The sequence below is a fragment of the Protobothrops mucrosquamatus genome, unplaced genomic scaffold, assembly GCF_001527695.2.
Source record: "Protobothrops mucrosquamatus isolate PMUCROS unplaced genomic scaffold, P.Mucros_1.0 scaffold57, whole genome shotgun sequence".
Lineage (NCBI taxonomy): Eukaryota > Metazoa > Chordata > Lepidosauria > Squamata > Viperidae > Protobothrops > Protobothrops mucrosquamatus.
In genome coordinates this window covers 144209-163713 of record NW_015386437.1, presented here as the reverse complement: position 1 = coordinate 163713, position 19505 = coordinate 144209, and the positions used below count along the sequence as shown (strand labels likewise).

The following is a 19505-nucleotide window of genomic DNA, read 5'->3' as shown; positions in this document are numbered from 1 at the left end:
TCCATAGTAGCTAACAAGAAATTGATGATAGTATGGGTATATCAGCTGGGAACATATGCAATTGAGGTGTATTTGTTACCCCAAACCTCACCTATAGAAAGCTGCCAGCAGAGGTGCACAGTCCATAAGTATAATATAGTATGCAGAAGTGATCATGAATAAAAACTGACTTTTGTACACCATGGGCATTTTAAAAAATAGAGAAGTCTTGGGGTGCAGCTAAGTAATCCTTTAAGTGTAAACCAAAAGATAAAGAAGCATGCCCATAATTTACAGTGACAGCAACAGACTACTACTTATAACTTGACTAAGAGGTGTAATGTTAAAGATGATCCAAGAAAGGTATCTTTTAAAGTAACTGTGGCTATACATCAAATATAACATCAGAGAGCCAAAATATGCCTATACCCCAGTTCAATACAATTCTTTAAAAGTTTCTGTCAATGTGAAGTATCATAAAAAAGAGAACATAGCAAAATTTCCTTCACAAAGTTATTAACCAAATAACTGAGTTTGAAGGGACATTGGAGGTCTTCTAGTGTAACCCCCTGCTCAAGCAGGAGTCCCTGTATCATTTCAGACAAATGGTTTTCCAAACTCTTTTTAAAAACCTCCAGTGATGGAGCATTCGCAACTTCTGAAGGCAAGCTGTTCCACTAATTAATTGTTCTAACTGTCAGGACATTTCTCCTTCTTTTGAGGTTGCTTCTCTCCTTGATTACTTTCCATCTATTGCTTCCTGTCCTGCCTTCAGGTGCCTTATAGAATAGATTGACCCCCTCTTCTTTGTGGCCACCCATTAAATACTAGAACACTGCTAACATGTCACCCCCTTTTCACTAGACTAGATATATCCAATTCATGTAACTGTTCTTCATATATTTCCGCCTCAGTTCCCTAATCATCTTTGTTGTTCTTTCTAGAGTCTCTTCTTTTTTATACTGTGGCAACCAAAACTGGATGCAATATTCCAAGTGTGATCTTACCAAGACATTTTAAAGCAGTACTAAAACTTCACACGATCATGATTATATCCCTCTATTAATGCAGCTTAGGACTGCACTGGCTCTCATTGCTGGCTCATATTTAAATGGTTGTCCACTAGGACTCCTAGATTCCTCTTGCAGTTACTTATAATGACCAAAATATTTGTGGCTCTATACCTGTCCATTTGTGTTTTTTTGCCCAAGTTTAAAACCTTACTTTTCTCACCACTGAATTTCATTTTGTTAGATAGGGCCCAGTGTTGTCAAGATATTTTTGTGTCTTGAGTCTATCTTCTGGAGTGTTGGCTATTCCTGTCAACATGGTGTCTCTGCAGATTTGATGAGTTCCCCTTCTATCGCTTGCCTAATTTGTTTATGAAGATATTGAAGAGTACTGGGCCCAAGACAGAACCTTGGGGTAACCCCACTGCATGTTAAAAGAAACTTTTTAAATTATTTTTGACATTTATTGGAAGATTATTGCAAGCTAATAATGTAATTTGTTGCGTTACTTTTTCTACAGGTAGTCCCTGATTTATGACCCCAATTGGGCCCAAATTTTCTGTTGTTAAGTGAAACATTTGTTAAATGAGTTTTGCCTCATTTTATGACTTTTCTTGCCACAGTTAAGTGAATCACTGCAGTTGTTAAGTTAGTGACACAGTTGTTAAGTGAATCCTCTTTGACTCTGCTTGTCAGAATATTGCAAAAGGCTATTTGTATTTATGACCCTGCAATTGTCATACATACAAATCAATTGCCAAGCATCTGAATTTTGATCAGGTGATCATGGGGATGTTGTGATGATTGTAAGTATGAAAAACAGTCATACGTCACTTTTTTCAGCGACACTGTAACTTTGAGTCCCTAAGTGAACTGTTGTAAGTTGAGGACTACCTATATTTACTAATTTTACTAATTTAGTCATTTCTAAATAATTTTAAAATGCAAGATATGGTTGCATCTTAGTTTCAAGATTTTATGAATTAAATTTATTATTTGGATCCATTTCAATCTGTCTTCTCTGTACTGTAGTAATAAACCTGCCAATAATTCTAATTTTTTTAAAATGCCTAATATAAGTGTATCATTATAAATTAAACATGTGCACACATGAACTTTATTCATTGTTCGGGAAGACAAAAAGATGAGCAATATTTAATTTGTCTCATACAAGAGTCTGAATATCAAGTAACAACAAGACTGTTGATACACACTTGTTTCTGCAAGAACTCAAGAACCTCTGTCCTGAAGGAAAAATGTAATTTGCTATTGCCAAACTCCAAAATGGATATCCAAATAAAGCTTTTCATACCCCAATCTGTATAATTACTTAGGTCAACAACTTCAGTTTCCCAAAGGCAATATACATAATTGCAAAGAATATTAAAACCTAAGCACACTCATCATTTTCAAGTATAAACAGTTTATATTTTTAATTGACCTTTAAAGTATGGATGACTTTACCAACATACTTCCATATTAAGTGATCTCATGTGGATGTCCTGTGCTTTTGTACATATTATTTGGTTTATCACAGCTAAAGTGGCAAGAGACAATTTTATGTAAAGTTTAAGGCACAAGGGTAGAAATCAGAAGATTGTGAATTCTAGTCTCAACTTAGACATAGTTGGGTGACCTTGGGCAGTCCCTCTCTGTCAGCCCTGGAAAGCAGGCAAGGGCAAACCATTTCCAAAATTTTGTCAAGAAAGTTTCAGAGACTACTCCAGGCAGTGACCAAGGATCAACAGTAATCTGAAGGCACGCATGCATGTGCGCACTCATGCACACACACAACATGCAATAACTCCATCTTTTAGAAATTGACTCACAGTTTGTAAAACTTTTTAATATTCCACATATATTATCTTTTAACAAAAAGAAGAAAAATCTTACTTAAAAGTAATTCATGAGAAGTAGATCAATAAAATACAACTTACTGTTTCAAATGCTGTTATTCGCTCCTGTATTGAAAGAAAGCAATGAGAAAGTATAGTAAGATCATGATCAAGATTAAAGACATAAATGTAGTACTTCAATCAAATCTTAGTACTGGATATGCCCACATAAGATTTTATGTTTTTATGATTAAACAATGTTACTGCATTTGTATTTGTTTTATTTTATTAATCATAGTATTAATTGTAATATTAAATATTAGCTATAGTATTTGAATACAGTCCTATACAATGAAAAAAATCCAGTCCTTTTGTGACAGCAGCAATGGGACAGAAATAAAAAAAAACATTTACTTAGTGGAAATTATTGGTTTCATGCACTGTATATTAAACTATTTCTACTCATTGTTTTAACGTTAATTACCACTTACCAATTCACTGTCTTCTATGAACGTGAAACAGATATTTTAAACTTATTTTCTTTTCAGAATCATGTTTTCTTTGTTGCCATACAACCTTGTGCTACAGGTCTATAATACACTTATTTAGAGAATTGGCTTAGGTCAGAGGTGTCAAACTGCCGGCCCACAGGCCGGATGCATCATAGTGAAACTGTGCCCACCCCATTGCCAGCAATGGCAAGAAAGTCACGATACGTTGTGACACGTCATGTGACGTTGCAAATTTGACACCCCTGCCTTAGGTTATTCTACTCAAGCAAACAAAAGGAGAAGCTGGCAACACCAGCCCAATCATTTTTATTCATGAAAGCCTAATACTGTATAATTATTTAAATGATCACGATAGCAAATATGTCCAAAAATAAAAAAGCAGTATTGCTGCCAGAGAATTTGGTGTGAATTGTTGAAATGCTTGGCATTATCATCTATATAAGCCAAAGATAAGCCAATTTGAGGGCCTTTAGGATGACATGGTGGATATTGGAATCAAGAAAAAGATCTATAGTTAATGGCTATATGCAAAGTGCTATTTTCTGTCAAGTGCTATTTTCTGGACTCTGAAAAAATATTTTCCAGAATATAATTTATATTTGCAACAAATCATTGCAATCTGAATACAGGTAGTCCTCGACTTAACAGCCATTCATTTAGTGACCTTTCAAAGTTACAACTGCAGTGAAAAAAGTGACTTATGACTTTTTCACACTTATGATTGTTACAGTATTCCCATGGTCACACAATTAAAATTTAGATGCTTGGCAGCTGATTCAGATTTATGACTGTTGCAGTGTCCCGGGGTCATGTGATTACCTTTTGCGAACTTTTGACAAGCAAAGTCAATGGGGAATCCAGATTCACTTAAAGATCGTGTTACTAACTTAACAACTGCAGTGATTCACTTAACAACTATGGCAAGAAAGGTTGTAAAATGGGCCAAAATTCACTTAACAGCTACCTTACTTAGCAACAGAAATTGTGGGCTCAATTGTGGTCTTAAGTCGAGAATTACCTGTAGTAGGTGTGTGTATATATGTGTCTGTGTTCATGTTCATGTTTTCAATATATGTGCAAGAAGATAATTTTCATTTTACACACACACACACACACACATACACACACACACTGCAGCAGAAGTTAGAGAAACTGTTTTATTTAAAAAGTCTTTCATGAGAAGTGGGAGGAACTAATTGGCCATAACCAATTCCTTCCCTCCCCCCCAACCCCACTCATTCCTGAATGAAACTTTAAGCAAATGTCAAGCATTCTAACTGGACAACAAAAAATTCTACTTGTAAAATTCCAGAACTGGAAGGGATCTTTTAGGCTTCCACAGTACAGAAATCAGAATTAAATATCCCAACTAAATCCTGTCCAGCCTCTGCATGAACACATCCAGCAAATGAGAGCCCACCAACTTCCTTGGTAACTAGTTTTTCTGTCAAGCTAGCTTTACCATTCCTTAAAGCCACAAAATTTAAGAAAGTAATCTAGGACAATTATTCTGTGTGCTACAATCTACTATACAGAAAATGACCTTCTCTGTGACATTCTAAATTACTTTGCTACAAAATTATTATCATCTCTCCTTGTTTTTTTCTTTTTTTCAACGTAAAGCAGATCTAGTTTCTACAATTGTTCCTTAGAAGGATTTAGTTTTCAGTCCCCTGACAATATCTATAGATTCATCTAGGCTTACACCAGTTTCCAAATGGAAAATACATCATTGGCAAGAAGAAGCATCAAAATATTGCAAAATATTTACTGTACGTAGTCATTTTAAATGATGCAGAGCAATGCCTTCTTGGAAGATTCTCTTGCAATGTCAGAAGTCGAATCAAAATTAACAGAAAGTCTGAGTTAAATTTGATTGAAGTTCAAGATAAATTTTGCTTGGGCTTAACTGTAATGCTGAGGCTGAACATTTGTTCTTATACTAATTATGCCACAGCAACTATATTTCTAAATGAAGGAAAATATTATTTTTTTTCTCCTCTCCCTCAAAATTTCATCCTGGTTGACAATGATATATCCAAAAGAAAAGTGGCTGTTTAAAACAATTAGTTGGTCATCCCAATTAATCCATGTCACTCTTTTCCTGAAAAAATATAAGCAGGCAAAAATTGTGGGATACAGAAGAGAATTCAAGCACCCTCTGCTGGCCTCTTTCTGTGCTATCACACAAAACTTCAATGCCATTTGACAGGAATACGTTGCTTTTCCAAAAAATATTGTTTTTTTTAAAAAAGCATAACTCTATCTGGGTTTCATCCACATCTAAAACATTAATGATTGTTCAGACAAAGCTGTTAAAAGACACCCATCCATCTTAAAGTTGCCCAGGTTGAGAAACACTGCTTTAAGGGGACAAGTAAAATTTCTTGAGAATTTGAAGTAATAGAAAAATGGAAATACATACAGTATTTCTTTTCTTAAATTACCCTTTGTAGTTAAAAAATAACATTGTAGGTAAAGTAAAAAGTAATTTATAAAATGTATTATGTATAACTTGATTTCCTTATATGAATATGTTTTGGTATACAGTATAAAAATGAAAAGTACTTTTTTCAGTTAATGATTACAAATTTATTGATTGAATAGCTTGTTCTCTGCTTGTTTCTACCCAATCACCTGTTTAGTTAATTTCTTGATGTAAACATTTCCACAACTTGATCAACTGCTTTTTAATCTTATCCTTTCAAAAAACCTAGAAATATTTTGTAATCTGTTTTTAACATTTTCAGGAGAAAAAGAAACTTAAAAAAGAAACTTAAAGAAATCATTTTTCCTGTACAATTATTTGTTTACTCTTGCTTATATGCAACTTCAATCATCATAATTAGAAAATCATAGAGAGTAAGAATATATAAAAACTGTTTAAAACAATCATATAATAATTTTTTCTAGGTTTTTCTTTCACAATACTAGCCACAAAGAGCACAGTATTCACTATAAGACATCACTGGAGTCATATTTTCCCAGCATGGTGCCATTCATTAGTGTGGGAACTACATTTCCCAGACAGCACAGACTTTAGCTGGAAATCCTGGACAGTGCTGAGCCCGATATAACATCTTGAGGTCACTTAACTGAGTAAGGGTACTCTACATTGTCAGCATCTGGCCAAAAAACGCAATTGGTGAAAATGTAATATGGCCTTTCAAATCTGCTTGAAAAAGGAGGTTTTTAATAGCAACAAATGTGGTTATAGTATCATCAGCCTGTTTCTGAGAAGTGTTCCATCTTAATTGGAGATGTTCAAAATTGACTTTTAAGCAATTTATACAAAATATGGGTTTTCAGCAAAAATACTTCATATTGTCCCTCTCTAAGCATGGTTATAAATTTTATATGATTGAGCTGCCCTTTTGGCTTTGTGACTCATGTTTTGCACTAGGGAATGACACTGAAGAGCACCAAAAATATTTTAATTCTTGGGCACAATGTTCTACTTTTATTCATGGCAACTACCCTTATTATCTCAATGAACTGGAGTGCCATTGAAAATCTGTTTTTGTTCTATATGGTGATCAGAAAATAAGTAAGTGGTTGTATTTTCGCAGGTATATAAATTATTCTCTGAACATCCTATTTGCAAGTTTTATTTTGCTGTAAATTTGAGCTTAAAATTCAATTGCTCAGTTCTGTTAAAGCAAAGTAATAAAACTTAATGATCACTAAAACTTAAATAAAAACTGTGTGCTTTAATAAGTTCAAGTTCTTTTATTCTCCTGAAATCTTGTAGTATAGTAAATTGAGAACTGTTCTCCTAATTGGCTGAATAACTCTACTTACCCTTTGGTGGCATGGCGAACACTAGCATTATAGGGCAAACTCATTTTATCTTGCCTACAATCAGTGAAAGTAGAGATTAAAAGACTCATTATTCACTCAACTTAGACAATGTAAGAGTGTTCTTTTCAGAGTACCTTTTCCCAACCTGTATAGTTCGTGGGTTTCAAATTATAATTAATGGATATTTATCTTCAAAAGTCTCTAGGCTTGAACCAAAAAAGTTTTCTCCCTGGCACTTGGTTCAAATTTACTTTTTTTTTCTCTTGGCAATGAGGACAAAATGTTCCAACTAGACTCTGCTGCAGTGAATCCTCTTCGCTAGAATTGCACAAAGGGCACTGACAACATTTGGCTGTACCTATACTAGATATTGTTAATGTGTCAGAGATGCACTTTATTTAATGCTGCATTGACAAGGAGATGGGATTTGTCTTCCCATTAGTTATCACTCGCAGTTGTGGCTATATTTTATTTATTTATTTGTTTGTTTGTTTAAGTTATTTGTGTCCCACACTTCAGCAGGAAAGTGTGGGTTTTAAACTCGGCAGAATTTCTGTGGAAAAGCATGGTGGTAGCCTTAAAGAAGGAATTTAAGAGTTGTAAATGCCATCTTAGCTCCAAATGGGAAGAAGCAGTCAGAAAGAAATTTTAGAATGCTCCACCTTGATTCTCTTTGGTATTAGTGGAGGTAGAAAACTCTGTCAATTTTTCAAGATTCTGTTATTATATCCATTAGCAATAAAATAGTTACAATAGTCCAGTATTTGAGGGGCTGCCACAAAGAATACGGGGGTCACATTATTCACCAAAACACCAGAAGGCAGGACAAGAAACAATGGTTGGAAACTGATCAAAGAGAGAAGCAACCTGGAATTAAGGAGAAACTTCCTGACAGTGAGGACAATTAACCAGTGGAACAGCTTGCCTCCAAAAATCATGGGCACTCCATCACTGGAGATTTTTAAGAAGAGGCTAGACAGTCACTTGTCTGAGATGGTATAGGTTCTTCTGCTTAAGCAGGGGGCTGGACTAGAAGACCTCCAAGGTCCCTTCTAGCTCTATTCTATTCTAGTCCTTGTGGTGTCTGTTTCCTGACTTGGCCTACCTCATAGGGCTGACAATTACTTACAAAACAGTGAAGGAAACTTTGCCCTTGGAATTTTCTTCTAAAAAAGCATGTTATAAAAGGAAAAGGGGGTACAACAGGAAAAGAAAAACAAGAACATTTAGATACCAATTCTTGAAGTTATTGAATAAAGATCTTAGTCTCTTTTCTCATATCTGCTGGATGACTAATAAAGGGGAATAGAGTAGATTTATCCCCTTCTACCATTATTTTGCATCTGAACATTAATGCCAGACCTCGATCTTCTAACAACAACAACAAAAATTCTTGCAAGACTGAAGTCCATCCATCCTTAAACAATAAAAATACCAACATAACAAATAATACAGTGTAACAATCCCTGTGTAGTCCTTGGTGCTCTCTAAGCTTGGTTGTTTGCTTGGACTACATAAAATTGTTTGTTTGCTTGAATTACCAAGGAGAAAACCACACTGCCAATAACCCTGGACTAGCAAGCTACTGTAGATAAATAGGGAGTAAACCTCAAATTCACTATCACTGATCATGTTACCTAGTTGGGTAATAAAACATCTGCAAGCAAACAACCAAGCTCAGAGAGCACCAAGGACTGCATTGTTCAAACCAGAGCTACACACAATATATTTTCTTGGAACAACTCCTGTGCTAAAGTTGTAAGATTCAAGACTATATGCCAACACCTGAAATTAGCACATTAGATTTTATATTTACAATGTTATGACTGCACATAATCTTGCATATGTAGCTCAATACATGCATGTTCAATCTATATACAACAAAACAAAAAGTATATATTATAGATCTATGCAGTTTGAGTGACCTTGATTCAGTCAGTCAGTCAATCTGTCTGCCTGATTTAGAGGTTAGAAAGAATAACATTATGACTATCTGATGGAATGGAGAAAGCTAAATAGCAGTGCATCTTATATTGCTTCCAAAATTTGGGATATAATTATAGTGGCTGTATCCAGTGTTCATAAGAAGGAAGCCTGAATATCCAGTGTTCATAACCTAAGAAGGAAGCCTGAATACAGTTCTGGGTAAGAGGTCTGTTAATAGCTTGGAAGAGATTCAGGGAATAACTTTGAGTATATTAATGATCTAGGAGATAGATCACATGAAATCAAAGGAAAGAGATAGCTTATGAAAATCAAATTGAAGTGGGATATTTGACCCTTTATTAATTTTTAAAGGTATCAGTTTAAACAGAAAGATGGCTAGAACATACTTTACAAATTTATATCATGCTACATAGTTGAACCAAGAATTTCTGCTCCATGAATGGAAGGATAACTTCCATTCAACTGCAACTGAGTTGATAAAATGGTGATAGACATGTCCAAAGTGAAAAAAATGATTACTGAACTTCTCAGTTTATAATTCAGCCTTTATCATTACATTTTACTAATGTGTAAGAAAGTTAGAATAGAATAGAATAGAATAGAATAGAATAGAATAGAATAGAATAGAATAGAATAGAGCTGGAAGGGACCTTGGAGGTCTTGTAGTCCAGCCCCCTGCTCAAGTTCAAAGAGTTAAAAGTGTAATCTTTATACACCTATAAGAGAAATAAATATGGAAACTTGCTAAAATGAGTGATTTTGAAAGCAAAACAATCTTCTATAATTTTTTAAAATGCTATGGAAATGTATACCTATTTTTTATTACTTCCAGGATAAGTATATTAATATTATACTAGTATATTTTAAAGAAATTATTTTTATTTTTTTTCTTCAGAAGAATGTTGTCTGTTCTCTTCTTAACACTTCCACATAAAACAATCTTATCAATATAATGTGTGTGTGTTTGTGTGTGCAAATGTGTGTGAATTTCCAAAATAAACAAATTAAATGCAGCTTTGGTTATGTGGGGGGGGGACTCTTTTTGCTGGATCCATTACCCGGGAAAACAGAACCTAAATTTCAGTTGTGGTCTCAGATATAGATCAGACAACAGCAAACTCTGAAAACACATGGGACATGCTACAAGCTGCTTAAGTTGACTTTATTATATAAGTATTGGCTTCCAACCAGAAACCAATACCCACCCAGTCCAAGTGCTGAGCCATCACTGTCAAACCACAATGAAACACTTTGTGAAACAAGTAGCTTGGGATAGTCATAATTAAGAAAACATAATTTAGTCTGTAAAGGTTAATAGGTAAGATGGGGGAAGTACAATCTACCTCAGACCTGTCCTTTTAAAAGGTATCATTAGGCTCTTAGGATAGGGAATTAAATTTGGGCTCAGAAACATTTGGATAACTAATGTAACTAATGCAATGTAATAGGTTTTGGGTTCCAACTAGCATATATTAAGATATGACCTTTGGGGCTTATATTATATCACTAAGCCTTAGAGCCTTCTTCCCATTAATGGGCATCACAATACAGTCCAATTAACAAAAATACCTGAAGTGTACATATTTCTTCTTCCTTCTTGATAGTCTTTTCCAGTAGATCTGTATAAAAATATAAAACATTTTAGGATGAAACTAAGAATGTGCCTTACAACCTGATAATGCTACTGATTCACTGACTCACAAACTAAAAGCACTTTGAAACGTAACCACACAATCTCAAGAGAATAACTCAAAAATAGTAATAGAATAATATAAAATCAATAACCCTTGTGCCATTTATAAATAGATGTATTCCTATTGATAGATTATATGTATAATACTGCACTTATTTGCTGAGCATTAGGCCATAGTAAAAAGTGACATATCTTGTTCTTCCTTTTATACCAGTGGTGCCAGAGGCGGCACTCGGAGCCTTCTCTGTGGGCACACGCACTGTCTCCCCAGCCCCACCTCCTCCCATGGCCCCCTCCTCACCAGCAGCCCCCCCAGAGGAGAGTCGCCCCCGGGCGCGGCCCACGCAAAGCAGCACAGCCAAGGACATGGTAGCTGGGCAACGGGGGTAAGACTCCGCCCTTGCACCCCGTCGCGCGCAGATGATGCTGTGGGGCATGGGCAGAGGGTGTGGCCGCCATGATGCTGCTGGGCTGCCTGGGTGATCTGTGGCGGGCTGTGGTGGTGGGTGGCCCAGCGGGCAGGGAGGAGTGAGGATGGGGTGAGGGGCGGTTTTGGGGCATTTGGTCTCTAAAAGGTTCGCCATCACTGTTTTATACCATTGTGATGTCCTAACAATTCAGTCATTTATTTAAAAGTCAGTGTGGGCTAACACCCAGTTTTAGTTGGGAGCTTTCTTCTCAATCTTTTTCTATAAGCAGTTATCAAATCAGCAATTTTTCCATTGAAAATCATGTTTCATGTGTGACACAATCATACTGATTTGCTTCCTGAGTTGTAATTTTGATTTACTCATATTGTCATGCCCATGAATAAAAACAGTGTCACTTTTAGTCATGGATCTGAATTATTCAAACAGTTGAATAGATGAAAACGAATCAGGCATTTAGAGATTTTAATTTCTTTGTCCTGCTTTCTGCAGAACTAAATCCTGAAAGACTATTGGTTTCTAACATGTTGAATAGCCTTTAAGCAATTGTGCTTTAATTGAAGTCAATCAATTAATTAGCACTTTTCTCTATATGACTTGCAACTGTCACAAAAAGTAGCATCTAGCATCCAGAACTCTATGCTCAAGGTACTAATATACTCCATTTCCCCCATTCAAGACCATGTCTTTCTTCGGTCCTCGTTTGTCCTGACATATAAGTAGATGGATTTTCAGTCTAAAGAACGAGTATATATTTTGGTTTAATCAGAAGTTAAAACAACAGCTCATCTGCTAATGAATTTTGTTAAAGTACTGTGATTATATTTGGGAAAACCTTGATTTTGCACAAGTAGTAATGACTTGCATTGAGATAGTATGTTAAGCCTATTCCCGCGAACCAAAGATGAACTTTCCTTGTTAGCAAGCAGGTTACTGTATATGAAATGGAAGAAAAAGATGAGGACATTATTAAAAAAATATCCTTGTTAGGTTGTAAATCTGGATTGTTTGAATTTACCAGTTTACAGATAAGAGATAGAAGGAACATGTTTCTGAATAGCTAAGCCGTACTGAATTTAAAGAACCAAGAAACAATTTTAGGTTTGGTACATCTTTATGATTGGCCAAAATAATAAATTAGAGACAGACTTATTACTCTACTTACTTGAAAGGAAGTAACATAACATATGCATGAAAAAATAAACAGAAAACAAATTATGAACACAGAGGAAAATCTTTGCTTATTCCCTTTGCAAATAAAACCTATAATAAATGTATGCATACAGCATATTCTCTGTGTATGTGTGTGCATGCACCTGCATACTCGGAGTCATTGATAAATGGGCACATATGTTCCTTTTTTAAAATGTTATATCCACCCTAGATCAACTGCAAATTCAGAAGTCTGTGCAGAAATTAAAGAATCAAATGTTAAACAATCCTACTATCCACAAAAAAGGATCCTTTGTGTTAATTTGCCTTCAATATCTTAATTCCTGTGCATATTTTAGACACCTTGGTCATTGCCACTAATTGGTATGTAACAGGATAACTCCAGTGGTTAGGCCACCGTGGCTTCAATCTCCTGATCAGAGATTACATGGGAAACTTATAGGGCAAAAGTAAAAACAACATTTTATTACTCTTTGTGGTTTGTGTCAGACACTGAAACAACATGACAGTCAGCAGACAAATTCCCAAATGCTTAAGCAATTAGGTTTTCACAGACCATCATAGGTTTTGATGATGTGGGAATCTGTAGCACATGTCACAAATAATAGCTATTTGCCCCCCAAAGGTTTTCTGTAAATCTACTAAATATGTACAAATAGAATCAATTCAACAAATTTTAGAAAAAGGATTCCTTTATCCTATATATGCTGGTATTGTACAAACTGGAGCAGCGCAGGCTGAAAATGGATTGTTCATTAATATAGTATAACTTTAATCTGATGACGTAATACAATTTATATCTGTAAAACTCTGCTGAGACTGTCAAAAAAAGTACTAATTACAAACATACTTTGTACTTACTCACACAGTCCTGAATACCTGCACATTACAGAAGAGGCGCTGAACAAGCATTATTTGGTAACAACCTGGGAAGTATTTGAAATCTTCCAAAGTTCCAAAGATAAGCTCTCATTCTCCTGCAGGAGTTAAGCTGGATACACTCATTTTGATCACATCTCTTTGTACCGAATGACTTAGAAATTCTTCTCATTACACTGCACAGCTAAATTCTTCATATGCTGCCAACAGTGAGTTGTATGCTTAGGAAACAGCCTTTTAAGGTCTTTATTTCATAACTTTATCAAGATAGAAAAGCCATGTGCAAATCCAACTTTTTAATGAACCTTGAGATGGTAGATTAGCCTCTCTGCTGCTCAACTTCTGCTAGAAGGAAAAATAATTTCTGTTCTGCTCCTTTGGTCTTTTAAGAACTGTTATATGTTTTAATTTCATTAGAGATTTTAGTTATTTTTTTAAAGTAAAAATGTTTAAAATTGTTCATTATATAATCTTGAGAGTCTTATGACTTAAGGCCATCTATAAATATTTTAATAACAATAAACCAAATTTTTGTTTTTATCACAACTTAATCCTCACATAATTTACATCGCTACAAGACATATCTATACCAATGATATTCTATTTCCCAAATAGAATGCTATTTATATATTACACATATATGTATGCCACATCAAAGGGTCTAGAATGAAATGTTATTATGCACAGTTATACACAGAGCTATAACATCTACAGAAATGTCTCAATTACTGGTTGGGTTTTCATACTGCAGCAAACCAAAATTAGTTTTGCCATGTTTTGTCGAATAGGAACAAGGTTGGATTACTAAGACACAGTAAAACAACCACATTATAGATTAATGTGACATATGAATTTAATCATCTCCATGTGTCAAGGAATTAAGCAGTTAAATGAGCCAGTGACTGGATGGTGCAGAACAACACTGGATTAAATACTACCAAGACATTTATTATCAATAAACATTGTGACAAATTGTAACATCTGTTCTGAGAATTATTCTGGACAAAGTCACACTATCCCAGAAAGAGTAGGTTCATGAGTTAGAAGTTCTACTGGACTTACAACTAAATGGCAGAAGGTAACTTTGGCCAGGCAGCTTCCATTCAATTCAATTGATGCATTGGACCAGTCCACCTTCAACTGGACAAACGGGTGCATCACAGGACAACAATTTTTGAATCAAGGTACCTCAAATGAGCTAGCATAAAAAATCTGCTCAAGCTCTCATGTAATTGAAATTTTATGGATCTTTGCACCAGTTACATCTGCAAAATTGTGGCCATTGCAGTATCACAGCATCTAACCATGGTCATATGATCTGGATTTGCATTCATTCATTCATTCATTCATTCATTCATTCATTCATTCATTCATTCATTCATTCATTCATTTATTTATAAAATTTATTGGCCACCAATCTTACCATAGGGTAACTCTGGGCGGCTTACAGTTACATAAACAGTTAAAACATAAAAAGTTAAAATCAGACTTTAAAACAAAGGACACTTGGGGAGGGTGGGGGTGGAGTGGGGAAAGAAGGATCTGTTATTACTCGATCAACCACCTCCATTGTGCTGTTCCCCCACTGGGGCCCCAAGTTGACTGGCAGAGCCATGTCTTTAGGCCCTTACAAAAAGATAGGAGGGTTGGGGCCAACCTCACATCAGGGGATAAGATGTTCCATAGGGCAGGAGCAACAGCAGAAAAGGCCCTCCTCCTAGATCCTCCCAGCCAGAATAATTGGGCTGACGGGACTCACAGCATGCCTCCTCTGTCGGCACGAGTGGTACAGGCCAATCCCAGTGGGGTGAGACAGTCCCTCAAGTAACCTGGATTCAGGGGCTTTAAAGGCTATACTTCCTGGAAAGCCATAGGTTGCATTTATATTTACTTTCTTGTTTTTAAATAATGTTTTGTTGTAGAATTAGCTGTTTATTATCAAGAGGTTTGATGCTGCATACCACCCAATATCCTGTGTTTAAATCTTACATCATCTGGAGAAAGAGCAGGGAAACCACTTCATCCCTACTTCCTAGAGCATTCAAATCTAGTGACAATTTCTCTAATCCTGGGGAGCTGAGTGGCGGTGCTTTTACTGTACAGAAGTTTGGCAGGAGATAAGAAACAGCTGACTAATACTTGAGCCAGATTACTAAGTAGGGAAGATCCAAACTATCTACAAATATAACTTGGCTTAAAATTTGCTCTGATCTTTAAGATCTGGTCCCTTCATATCCCTTCCTTCTTCTTACTTCTTATTCTGGGTCATGTTGTCTTAACTGTAAGCCTCGTAGCAGACATCATTTTCATTTTTGTGGAGTTACTATGAGCCAACATGGACATTAATAATTGTTTGAAAATCAGGATGAAAATAATAGATAGCAAATCAGCAAACTGGATCAGAGCCACTGAGGATGACAAACTGGAAGGGGTCTATGACAATTTGCCCCAGCTGACTCACCACGGCCGACTTGCCGTAGCCAATTCACTGCGGGACAACTTGCCATAGCCAACTCACTGCAGGACAACTTGTTGCGGGACAAGAGTTACACTAATATCAAGGAAATAGTGGAATAGAATCATTTTGTAAAAGATGCAAAAGGAGGGGACAGAATAAAATGTGAATTCCAAAAATTAAAATATTTTTTTAATTTGTTTTAAATAATTAAATAGAATTGTTAAATTGTTCCACAGCAAGTTGTCTCATAGTGAGTTGGCCATGGCGAGTTGTCCTGCAGTGACTTGGCAGTGATGAGTTGGCCATGGCGAGTTGGCCACAGCGAGTTGGCTATGGCAAGTTGTCCCATTCTGAACTGGAAGAAGTGTCCTTTCAGATACTGTAATCTCAATTTATGAATGATTTTATAGTAGTTTGAAAAAATAGTTTGAAGAAAAGGATGGGACCAGTGAGTCAAAGTAGTTTGGAAAAAAAGATAGGACCAGTGAGCATCATGTAAAACTGGTACAGTATTTGCAGACATCAACCAGTTCCTTACACTTACTTCGATATTTTGTATTTGCTAAACTTTCCAAACTGCCTTTAGTATAAATTTTTATGGCAGTTATCTCTCTTAAGGTAAAATTGAAGGGTATACATGGTCTAAGGCAGTGTTCCTTAGTTTGGCAACTTTAAGAGGCGTGGACTTCAACTCCCATTCTGGTCTAAGGTTTGAAAAGGAATTTTGTGATACAGAGGATACTAAAGGCAGACTTTGCTCTAGAAACACTCCAAAACTATGAAGTTGATCCTTTAGAAAGAATGCATTCTTTTCTAGAACTAGATTTATTTGTTTGTTTGTTTGTTGTATTTGTATAGCAACCCATCTAAATACCAAACTCTGGATGGCTTATATCCCAACATTAAAAACACTATATAAAGCTAAAATCACACACACACAAACACAAAATCCAAACCAAGAAAAACTGAAAAAGTCTGGTGCTGCAGCCACATATTCCTGATGTAACCCTTCATGTTCTCATCCTGTTCTGACCTTATCCAATCACTTATTCCTTTCATCCACATGTTTGAAGAACCTTAACTTTAAGCTATCTCAAGCATAAATGCCAAGTGGTTGAACAGAAGTATCTCAGCCCTATCTCCTAGAAACAGCCATCCAGATAATCCCTGCAAAGATATTCTATCCATAACAAACGTGGACAATCTCTTTAGAAAATATACTGAATGATAGGTCAGTGAGAGACAGGAGGATCAAATAGAAAGGATAATTACTATTAGAGCTTCTGTGCATTTGAAAAATTGGATTCTCTGAGCCACCATTTTACACAGCTGCAGTTTTATGTTTCAGTCTACTAAGCAAGTTGTTATGACCTAACCTTTTTTCTCCCTGCATGGAATTTCATCAGAATGTGTGAATTCCGGGAAGAACTAAAAAGCTCTTAAGCACCTTGTGTGGCAGCAATTACCTAAACTTCATAAAACTGCAACAGACTTTACTAAGAACATCCATTACAAAGGTTTCTTTTTGGTATGCTGCCACAATTATAAGATACTTTTATAAGCAAAGTTCATAATGACTTAGCCTGCTGCATGGCTCTTGTAAGCCACTGCTGACAATAAAATAGTTGTCAGGGACTCATTTTAAATTTAAATCGTTTATGCTACCATTCATTGCTAGATATATTTCTTGTGCTTCCTTGTTACTGGATGTATTGGATGGATCAAGATCACATGAAATGTTAATACCACTTTACAATGCCTTGGTAAGGCCACACTTGGAATACTGCATCCAGTTTTGGTCACCACAATGTAAAAAAGATGTTGAGACTCTAGAAAGAGTACAAAGAAGAGCAACAAAGATGAGTAGGGGACTGCAGGCTAAAACATATAAGAAACAGTTGCTGGAATTGGGTATGTCTAGTTTAACGAAGAGAAGGACGAGGGGGGACATGATAGCAATGTTCCAATATCTCAGGGGCTGCCACAAAGAAGAGAGAGTCAAGCTATTCTCCAAAGCACCTGAAGACAAGACAAGAAGCAAAGGATGGAAACTAACCAAAGAGAGAAGCAACCTAGAACTAAGGAGAAATTTCCTGACAGTTAGAACAATTAATCAGTGGAACAACCTGCCTCCAGAAGTGGTGAATGCTCCAACACTGGAAGCTTTTAAGAAGAGACTGGACAGCCATTTAACTGAAATGGTATAGGGTTTCCTGCCTGAGCAGGGGGTAGGACAAGATGACCTCCAAGGTCCCTTCCAACTTTATTATTATTATTACTTTATTTTATACATTTTTGGCAGGATCCAATCTGGGTCGGTCACTGGGACCAGAGGTTTATTCTTCCGAGCTTTCAGACTCGTGCTGGAGCCCCCATCCTCAGGGAACTTCTCAGACCCAGATTGGATCCCGCAACATTATCCTGGGACATGTATATTCACCTTCATTTGTGACATTTTTTTTGCCGGTTGTTGATCTACAAAACTTATAATGGAGGTATGTCATTTATCCCAACACTTACTGATACAGCAGTCTTTGCAGCTGAGCAAGCATAACATAGTTAATGTTGTTGTGGCATCTTCAATATTGATTTCCAATAAAGGATGTTTTTCTAATTAAGAATTCCCATATTTTCTGCTTGATAACTTCCTATTATTAATTGGATTTGAAATACATACATTTCTATATTTCTTTGTCAACTTTCCTACTGAATAAATATAATTTGAGCTTCCAATTGTTTCTAGCATATTTATTTATTTTATCTGTAAAATTTATTGGCTTCCCATCTTACCCAGAGTAACTCTGGGTGGTTTATAATCAATATGCAAATAGTTAAGACCATACTTTCTGCTGCTAAGTAAGAAGGTTGTTGAGTGAGTCATGCCTGAATGTACAAATTTTTTAAGCGAATCGCTTAAAAGTTGTTAAGTGATTCATGCAGTCATTTAGTGAATCTAGTTTTCCCCGTTAACTCTGCTTATCAAAACCCAACTGGGAAGTTTGCAAATGGTAATCACATGACCTAGGGATGCTGTAAGTGTCATAAATATATGCCAGTTGCCAAGCAACCAAATTCTGATCACATGACTGTGGGGATGCTGCAATGGTCATTAAGTGCAAGGAAAAGGCTATAAATCACTGTTTTCAGTACTGCTGTTATTTTGAATGGTTACTAAACAAATGGTTGTAAGCAGTGGTGGGGTTCAAATCCCTGAACAATGGGTTCTCTGTGTGGATGCAGGCCTGGACCTCTGAGGCCTAGAACAGACTTCCAGAAGTGGAATCCCTGCACTTCCAGCAGGCCGTTCTAGGACTGGGAGGCCTCCTCCAGCCTTTCCAGGCCTAGAACGGACTTCCAGAGCAATGTGCATTCAGCCAATTCTCCGAACTCAACAAAATTTAGCTACCGGTTCTAGTGAACCGGTGCGAACCGGCTGAATCCCATCACTGGTTGTAAGTCAAGGAATACTTGTAGAATGCAAGTGAATTCTGAAAAATATTACCGTACCTATACCGACAAGTGGATGATGTATAGCATTTGCTCAAGCAAGATCCAGGGGAAAGCAGTTGCTGATTTCGTGGATATTTTTATTTGCATCAAAGTAAGCAAAGAAGTAAGCAAGTAAGAATAGTCCTTCCTGCTCAGGATAAACTTAGTGCAGCACTATCAGGTATCACTCCATTACTTCCTATGAGTGACTGACTAATTTATTGCAAAGAAATCTAAACTAAACTTTGTGTGTATTTAAATAACTTTAGGGCATATATATTATTTATTTATTTATTTATTA

At 36.1% G+C, this 19505-nt stretch overlaps 1 protein-coding gene across 1 annotated transcript in view; it reads right to left on the bottom strand.

Annotated features, from left to right (window-relative positions):
- The window catches only part of CEP128 (centrosomal protein 128), a 176746-nt gene that overhangs the window by 27087 nt on the left and 130154 nt on the right, over positions 1-19505 (bottom strand). Inside the window, exons 19-20 of the mRNA XM_015811933.1 lie at positions 10654-10703; positions 2927-2950 (exon numbers count right to left, since the gene is read on the bottom strand). Coding sequence (XP_015667419.1) covers positions 2927-2950; positions 10654-10703 — 74 coding nt within the window. The remainder of the gene's footprint in view (positions 1-2926; positions 2951-10653; positions 10704-19505) is intronic.